General features: G+C 35.2%; 1 protein-coding gene across 1 annotated transcript; it reads right to left on the bottom strand.

Annotated features, from left to right (window-relative positions):
- Positions 1-1,329: 1,329 nt before the first annotated feature.
- LOC308645549 (microtubule-associated protein 1 light chain 3 beta-like) lies at positions 1,330-1,779 on the bottom strand. The gene has a single exon (XM_081287758.1). The coding sequence runs from the start codon at positions 1,720-1,722 to the stop codon at positions 1,345-1,347; it is 378 nt and encodes a 125-aa protein (XP_081143884.1). The 5' UTR covers positions 1,723-1,779; the 3' UTR covers positions 1,330-1,344.
- Between the last annotated feature and the right edge of the window lie 8,148 nt (positions 1,780-9,927).

Genomic DNA, 9,927 nt, shown 5'->3' on the forward strand with positions numbered 1-9,927 from the left:
AAACAGAAGATTAGGTCTAAATTATCGCCAGTTCTCACATTTTATAAGACTTTGAAGAAAATTACAAAACTGCAAGCATGTTTTTCAAGTATGATTTGGAACTAAAGTCCATCCTTTGCCATTATATGAAATGTCCCTCTTGCTAGATCCTATTTCTTACTTTAGATTTAATTTAGAATAAAAATGAAACCCTTAATCTAATAGGTATACACAAAATTAAAATGAAGACACTAACAGCAGAGATTTCCTAGCACACATTAAACAAGTAAGAATTTTGGGTAGGAATATTACTTATAATTAATATTTTATTGAGAATTCAGATGACATTTTTACCCAAAGAGACTTAATACCAATTTATTTCATCTTTGTAGAATGAAGCTTATGGACTTTCAAAAGCATAGCATGAACTATAGGGAAAGAAAGAGTGAAGGTAAAAAAAGAGGGAAATTGAAATGTTGAGTAGAGAGAGTTAAAAAAATTAAAAAGAAAAGAATATCATCTAAAAGTCAATGCAAAGTTGACTTGGTTCTATTATTTTAATTCAATCCAAAGCAAATGAATACATTTTAAAATAAGTTGTTTATATTATGTGGCCAAAGGATATAGAATGTGTTAAACCAACTAACTGAGGAGTAAGTACTATCAAATCAACATGAAAAATTTTCCTCAATCATTATTTGTTTATTACTGGGTAACTGTTCAATTCTGGCTTAGTCAATTAAACAGAGATTAAATGTTTTATTTTATATGTGTAATATGAATTGTAATGCATCCTGCTGTCATATATAACAAATTAGAATAAAATAAATAAATAAATAGATTTGAGATGGAAAAGAAATTGAAATCCATTAATATATGATCTTCTCTACACCATATTAGTCTACTTCTATCTGGCTAATCCTTAGCACGATAGTGAAGCACATAACTTAGCATGTGAATTTTTTTGGAATTCTACTCTGTCATGTAACACTATAAAGGTGCATTTTCATATTGAAAGAATCGAAAGTATAACCATAATATTTAGTGGCAACAGAATATTTTGTCATGTATCAGATCTCCCTAATTTTTTTTTTTTTTTTTTTTAGGATGCAAAGTATTTTATACTTAAACATCTAAAATTTGAAGACAAGATGCCTAGGTTAAATAATGAGGTTCCCAAAGCTGAGTGTGCTCACTTGGAGCTCCATTTTTCTGCTTGAAATACAAAAACAACCCCCAAAGCTCCCTCCCAGGTGGAACACAAGTGCCCCATGGCCTGTGACTGGGTGAGCTCAGGAGTCTCAGTTGGCGACATCCCTTTTTCTCCTTGGCAAGGGCTTGGAAAGCTCGACACAGGGTCCTGGTCTACTGGGCCGACCAGCTCCCGAACGTCTTCTGGGAGGCGTACACCATGTACAGGAAGCCGTCCTCGTCCTTCTCCCTCTCGTACACCTCCAACACGGGCGTGGACACGCTCACCATGCTGTGGCCGTTCACCAAGGGGAAGAAGGCCCGGTTTGCGTTGAACTGCAGGCGCCTCCTGATTATCTTGATGAGCTCCCTCATGTTGACGTGGTCGGGCACGAGGAACTTGGTCTTGTCCAGCACAGGCAGCTGCTTCTCACCCTTGTATCTTTCTATTATCACCGGGATCTTGGTGGGATGCTGCTCGCGGATGAGTCGCACGTCTTCTACTCTTTGTGCGAAGGTGCGGCGCTGCTTGAAGGTCTTCTCCGATGGCATGATGCTGGAGGTGCCGGGCTCGGCGGCTGCGGGTCCGACTCTGGCGACGGCGACTTCCCTTGTCCCCCTAAATTTTTTTAATCACCTTCATTCTTGAACAATAAAGCTAATTTCTGTTTTCCTCCTAAAGTGATTAATACTTTATGAATATTAAATCAACATAATTTCCCATATTTCCTTAGGATACAGCTAACATTTTTTAAATCATTTCCTGAAGAATATGAGTGTTACTATTTCTTTGGCTTCAAATTTAGAAAATTGCGTTAGATAAAGACCATCCAATTGTACTCTCACCAACAACATGGACTTTAATTTACTTTGACAATATAATTAATTAAAAATATTGAGGCCTCATGCTTGTTAATTAACATTGCTTTAATTAGCATATTTTTGTGGAATCATTTGCTCTGCAAATTATTCGCTATTTGTTACTAATTGCTTATTTTTTGAATCAATGTTTTATGATGTTTCCCTGTTTATCTATGGAGTCCTTTGACTGATCTGAAGGCAATTAAAGATCCAGGAGGCAAAACAGTTCTAAATCATTATTTGACTATTTCGATGTTATAATTCATATCCATAAAAATTCATATACCTTGTTTGTTTCTAAATATGCAATGTGTGAGATACATCATAATTCCACTTCAATCTTAATCTTCAGGATTTAATAAGTTTATACAAAAAAATGTGTACCACATATATAAGTATGGTTCTTTATGCTTGGGTTTATATTTCAATGTTAGAGCTTTATACAATAGGTACATGAGATTGTCAGGTAGAAGAGTACACATGCGTTGTCATATTTAACTTTTAAGGAGGAAAATTAATATGACAGAACTGGTGTGTCAGTGATAAAGTTTAGGATCTTCAGTAGGAAAAGGAATGGTATTGATTCTTTAAGAATGAGAAAGGAATCATGCCATACCTTAAAGAGACACACACTTGTGCTGCTTTAGGCATGCAGCACTGATTGTATTGTGACAGTTTAGAAAAGGGTGTGTTAGTTGGGAAGATATTTGAAAGAAAAATAAAATGTACAGTCATCACTCACTGTAAGTTATTTTTTTCAACATAACAAGCACCAACTTGTTTTACTAATCTGTTTTTAAAAGGGCTCTTCTGCCATGCTAGTCTGCACCTAAAAGGTGTAGAAAGATTTTATGTTGTTAAAGATGAAGTATGGATAAAGAATTAGAGGTAAAATAATGTCTGGTATGCAGAGTATATCCAAGAATGGATCCCATCCCATGAAAATCTTAGTTCTTCCTTCCTACTTCATTATGTACATAGAGAAAAATCTGTTTATGTACTATTATTTACATCTTGTTTCTATATAAAGACATTGTTTTATTTTTCCTCTGCTCCATATTACAGTGGATATTATAACCATCCAGGATACAGATCCAAAAATGTTTTCCACAATTATTTACCTCTTGGTGTTAAGAAATTTTATGGTAAAATGTACTATAATAGATACAGAAATTCTTTGGAATTTTCATGTTAAAAGTTATGGTTAATATTTTTTCCTTTCTAGCAGTATAGAACTTTGTGACTCAAGGTTCTAAATTAATACCTGTGTTGAACTTAATGAAAAAAAAAAAACATCTAGAAACAATTCTAACAAGATAATCAAAGTCTTGCTAAAGAAAAATGCATTATAAAGAAGTTCCGTTTAAGATTTAGTTAGCCTACACAAATTTTCATCTGTTACAGTTCATAAAGATTATTAAGAGAATTAAATACCTTTATTCAATTATAATAAAATATACATCATTTTTAAAGTATGAGAAGTACGTATTTTCCTATGTTACCTGTTGATGCTTTTCTCCTTATTTTATATTTGAATACTTTGAACACATTTTTCTTATTTTCATTTTAAAAGCTAAGTAGGTAATTGGTCTAATTATCAATTATGCACTATAAATCTTCCATAAGCATTCAAAGAACAGAAACATTAATCATCTGAGTGATTACATTTGATGACTCTCTTCAAAATTTCCCTATATCTAGTATTCCTCCCTGAAAGTAAAGCTTACATTATTTATTAAGATAGTTTCACTGTTAAAAGCGTACTTTTAAAATGTATATAAATTTAAACTGAATAAATAATTAAAGCATTAAGGTAAAATTTATTCAAGGCCAATTCTGTAAATTCACAAGATTCTGGAAGATTGTATCATTTAAGAATTATGGGACCCTACATCATGCCATGGACATGCAAGATCTTAGGCTACATGGCGATGTAAAGCCAGTGTTAGATCACTAGCCACAGTAGTGAAGACAGGAATGATGCAAAAATAAAGTGGCACCCCAAAAAAAGTCTCCATATTTCATATTTCTCCTAAGTTGTCTTTGTATATTCATCTCACTCATCACTTCAGCTCTACTATAATCCCATAGGTATCTGAAGAGGTATTTTATATAGTTAAGGTAAAATATTACTCTCATGAACTTGTGCCCTTCATAAAGTGGGCACCTGTAAATCAACAGAAATTTGAGATGGAATTATATTGTTTTCGCAGACAGAAATATTTCAGTCCATAAGATGTTTGAAACAGTAGTAAGGCGGACCAAAAATGAGAGTGGTGGGGAAGTGAGCTGTGGACCACAAAGAGTTTTAGGTAGAGATAGCGCAAAAGATTCAATTGGATGATTGATTAGGGATAGCTCGGTAATGTTGAAATGCAAAGATTGGAAAGGTAGATAAAGCTGAATTTTAGAATTAAATCACTGTTGATCTTAAATGTCAAATGTGACATGATTTAGAACTTGTAATAGTTATAAGGCAAAGGAACAGCATGATCATATTGACGTTTTTTAAATGATACTCATGGATAGCATGAGAAATTAACTTGGGAGGTTTGTGGAGGAGAAACAACTGACAGGGAATCTTGAAACATGAAATAATCCATATGAGAAAGATTGGGGGCATGAACTTACAAATGGTGTGGATGAAGAGTGAGGAGACAGACTAATAAAATATATGTATAGAGCATCAAACTCAGGAACCAACTAGAGACTGCAGATGAAAGGGTGGGAGGAATCTAGTGTGATTGCCAAGTTCTTTTTTCAGATGATTGGAACACAGAGACACTATCCGAAATAGGAGAGCCTAGACTACAAATGATGTGTTGCATATGATGTGTCTTGGGAGCTTCAAGTGCAGACATCAGGCAATGGATGCTGGGAATCTGGAGCTCAGGGTTCCTCGGTATTAATATCTGCTTCTCTCTTTCCTCAGACAGAACTACTGCCTCTTTATGAGATGGTCCTCTGTACCATTTTCCTAATTGTCCTTATCCTTTTGGTTTTACAGTTGTACTATTAAAAAGTGTGAGGATAAAAACGGTCTCATTGATGTTTATACCAAAAATTAGAACAATTTAAACTCTTTGGGGCACTCAAAGATATTGTAGATAACTCTTTTCATTTGTTATACATTGAGGATACAAACATGAAATTAGAAAGAGTCCCTAGAACACAGCTTCACTGCACAAGCAGGCAAACATATATAATCACTTATCTTGACACTTATAACATTGGAATGGCCACAAGAGTGAGGAATAAGTAGTCAATGGACTGATCATACAGTGGGTAGGACTTGATAGAGATTCTTTAGCTGGCTCTACCATGAAGCTCTCTAGAGGTGTGCTGTAAAATATAATGCCTCATTAATGAGTAAGTTACCTCATCCCCCCATATCATAGAGACACTCAAAGAAGACTGAAACATTCCCCCACCCCTGGTAAGTTATTGCTGTCACTATGGCAAATCCCACAGTATCCTATGGGGGCGGGGATTAAACATTGTGTTTTCCCATCCCCTAGATCTTCCCTTACTTGGCCTGGTCAAAACTTACTAGCACTATGTCCACATACTAGTCTACAGAGAGGGTGAAAAATCTAAAGTATAAGGGAGACAGTGATTTTTTTCCAAGGATTTTACCTGAAATTGTCTGCAGAAATTCTACTCATAGTTCCTTAAACAAATTTATTCTCAAAAACAGAAGAAAATAAAAGGGAGGTTGAAAATAATAGATTTCTATCTTGACTTCCATGTGTTCTGAAAAAATGGGGTTTTATTAACAAAAGAAATGAGGGGAGAATAGATGATAAGGGGAGTAGCTTAAATTAGCTTCTCTTCCATAAACAATTCCAATATCATAGAGCCAGCATTATCTGAAATTATATCATATCTGTGATCTCAAATTGTCCATCCAAACATCTGACAGAGTAATTTTTTTTTGAAGTACTCATGTTCTGGCATTCTCTGCTGCCACAGTTCTTCAGATTGTCCATGACCTTGAGCCGAGCTCAGCAATTTTTTCACCAATCACAAAGTTTCCTCCTCTCTTCTCTTTGTGAATCACAGATTCCACAATCTGTTAATATAATCACGACATTAAAAATAATCTAATACCTTAATCTTTTTTCTACATGTATCATAAAAAATTACATAACAAAGCATAAACCATTTAGCCACCTCCTCTGGGTCTACGTCTTACATCTTAAATTGTTCTTCAGAACAATGAAGAAACTAAAACTAGGATAACTGGCTTAAAATTCATTATCATATATTTCATGCAGGCAAATAATACCAATCAGAGTACCTACTATATCCTCATGCTCTAAAGTGAATAGATCATACTTTCTCTCCTTTACACAAATCCATATGCCCTCAGATCCACCATCTTAAAGGATTTCAAAGACTCCATTCAAAATAAAATAAAAGTAATCCTCAACCTTGAACACTCAACCTTCTTCCTAATGGCCTTGTGCACATTCCAGCATGTCAGTGTACCATATAAGCTATTATATGTTATGATTTAGATATAAAAAAAAAACACTTAGCTCATGTGTGAGACAGTGCAAGAAAGTTTAGAAGTTAAATGATTGGATTATGAGAGTTTTAACCTAATCCGCACATTAATTCCCTGATAGAGATTAACAGGGTAGTAACTATAGGCAGGTGGGATATGGTTTAGAGATTAACAGGGTAATAACTATAGGCAGGTTGGGTATGGTTCTAGGAGGTAGATCCCTGATGTATGTGTGACTTTTGGGGCATCTCACTCTGCTTCCTGGTCCCATGTCCTGAGCTGCTTTCCTCTGCCTCAGTCTCCAGTCATGATGTTCTGCCTCACCTAGGGCCCCGAAGAATAGAGTCAGCTATCTATGAACTGAGACTTCTGAAACCATGAGCCCCCAAATAAAACTTTCCTCCTCTAATTGTTCTTGTCAGTTCTTTTGGTCACAGCAGTGAAAAAGCTGAATAACATTGGTATAATAGGGAAATACATCTTCTATAAATATTTCTTTCCATCCATACAGTCTTCCAAATAGTGTTTTGTCTGATTTTCTCAAAATATATTTTTTTCTCTTAGAAGTTTGCTTAACCATCTTTCTTTTTCTCCCCCCCCCCTGTGCTGGGGATCCGTGTACATTCTTTAATACATTTAACAACTTCTCTTTTATTCTTCAACAAAATTCAGTATAGCTTTAACCTCTGTAACTTCACTCAGGTGACAGCCTCTAATTACTTCAAATTGCCAAATTTAAAGTATATTATTTGATCATCATACTATCTGACTCTCAGGAATCTATATCACAGTTTAACCTTCTGCACCTTCTTGAAATTAATCTCTCTCTGATATTATGCTCTTTTGATTTACCTTCAACCTCCTAGGATTCTCATTTCCTGGCTCAGTCTCCTCTTCTTAAAGTCTGCATACTGGGATTCCACAAGAACTGTCTCAACTTCCTGTTATGTCTGTTTACTTTTTCCACCTGGGAGATGATTCCATTCCCATAGCCTCAAGCAATGTCCACATGCTGATACCTTACAATTTTACTTCTTTGATTAAGATCTCACTTGAGAGAAGCAAATGTATATAACTAATTATCCTTCTGGTACTTTGAGTAGATACCTTAAGGGAAATTTGCAGTTAAATTATCCAAAACCAGACTCTTGATTTGAGTGCAACCTGATACACACACACACACACACTCACACACACATACACACACACCCATCCACACACACACACACACACACACTTTTCCTCATTGTAATAAATAGTTATTTTTCACTTCTTACCATATCAGAAAATGAGTAACTTTAAAAAATATTCACCCTTGGGGGCTGGAATTGTGGCTCAGCCGTAGAGCCCTCGCCTAGGACAGGCGGGACCGGGGTTCGATTCTCAGTACCACATAAAAAAAATAAGATTCATTCTCTCTCTCTCTCTCTTTCTCTCTCTCTCAAAAAAAAAATACTTAAAAAATTTCACCCTTATTTTACCACCATGTTTCCTTATTTTCTACACTTATGACATCATAAATATTTTAGTACCTATATTTGTATTATGTTTTTTTATTTATACTTTCTATCTTGACTGATATTCCCTCTCTTGCTTAAACTACTTCTAATCACTTTCAAACTAATGAGTTTTTTCCTATATTTTTCTCACCATTCATTCCCCAGGCAACAATTAAAATGTCCTCAACATATAAATCAGATCATGTTGCCCCCATATGCTTTCATTTGCACTTGAAACAATGTATGTTCTTTATTATGGCCCATAAGCTCTGTGGAATCTGCCTCTTGGTGTCCTCTATAGCCTCACGCCATGCCACTCCCTCACCAATTCACATTAGCCCTACTCTAAGTTCCTCCCCTGCAACTCACCTCAGGACCTGTGTGTTGCAGTTCTCTTCACTTCTCTATGTAGCCCCATAGTTGTCCTTTATTAATCATTACCTTTTCCTTACCATTACGTTTTACTTACCATTTAGTTGTAAGATCAATTATCAGTAGGATTTTCCCTGAGCATCTCATCAAATTTACTCCTCCAGATGCCTACCAGTATTCCATATCCCCAGGGCTCTGTGACTTTCCTTTCTAGCTCTATATTAAACTCTATAATCACATTATCAGTTTTGCTCTATTGTTTGTTCTTGTCTCCTACACCAGCACATAAACACTCTGATTTTGATATTTTTTTCAGACTTATTCTATCTAGATAGCCACAGAATGAGAACAGCAGTTGGCACACAGCAGATTTTCAGTAAGTATTTATTTAGTAATTGAACAAATGCCTATTTAATGAATAAAAGTTCACTAAGTGGATAGAAGGAATGAAGTTTGTATTACATCAAGGGTGAAATCATGACCTTGGGCAGGTCATTGAATACCCTAAAAACCATGGGCAATTTAATATTTTAGTAGGTGGAGACTAAATGATGATGGGCAAAAAGTCAAATTACAATTATAATTATAAATTGCACATCACGCTATGTATTTGACTGTTTTCTTCAATTAGTGGCTTTGATTTTAGCTAGCCAATTTTGAAATTGGTGGAAGTGATGTAAATAGGAAATATATTGCGACAAGAAAGAACAGTCAGGACACAGAACTATGTGCTCAATAAGAAAAGTATACGCTAAACTAGAAGCAGCTGGGCTACACAAAATGTGACCTCTTAGAAAACAGATAATAAATAGAAGAAGCAAGACTTGGTGACCACTTGAAATGGAAGAGGAGCAAGAAGAGTCAAAGGTGGTTTCCAGGCATCTGAAATGGGTGACTGGCGATATCACTAAGAGAAATAGGCAATAAATGGGAGTCAGTGTTCATGACAAAGATTAAATTATGTACATACATCTATTTCTAAAGCTAACACAGTCTGATTCATTTGGATATAGGCCAAGCAAACAAAAATGAAATATGAACTCATCTTTCTTCAAGCTAAACTTCATAGTAATGTGCTTGACTCTTGCATTATAAGCTGTGTTTATAACAAGAAGAGTAGGGATAGTCATGGGTAAAAGTTGAACCTGAATTCCTTTACCTTGCCTCTCCCATATTATATTTTTTCCTCAAAGTCTTTCAATAAATTAATCCTGTCAAGCCATGAAAAGACATGAAGTAAACTTAAAAGTGTTTTACTAAATGACATGAGCCAATTTGAAAAGGCAACCTACTGTAGTATTCCAATTATATGATATTATGCAGGCAAAATGATCAGTAGTTGTCAAGGTTTAGCTGGGAGGGAGAGATGAATATATGGACCATGGAATCAGTGAGGCAGTGAAACTATTCTGCATGATTCTCTAGTGATGAGTAGCTTTATTACACATTTGTCAAAACCCATAGATAATGTATGTACAACACCAACAGTGAATCCAAATATAAATTATGGACTTT

This window comes from Spermophilus citellus (genome assembly GCF_964194105.1).
Source record: "Spermophilus citellus genome assembly, chromosome: 3".
Classification (NCBI taxonomy): domain Eukaryota; kingdom Metazoa; phylum Chordata; class Mammalia; order Rodentia; family Sciuridae; genus Spermophilus; species Spermophilus citellus.

Excerpts from the sequence above, each read along its gene's own strand:
- LOC308645549 (XM_081287758.1), bottom strand. The coding sequence starts at position 1,722 with ATGCCATCGGAGAAGACCTTCAAGCAGCGCCGCACCTTCGCACAAAGA.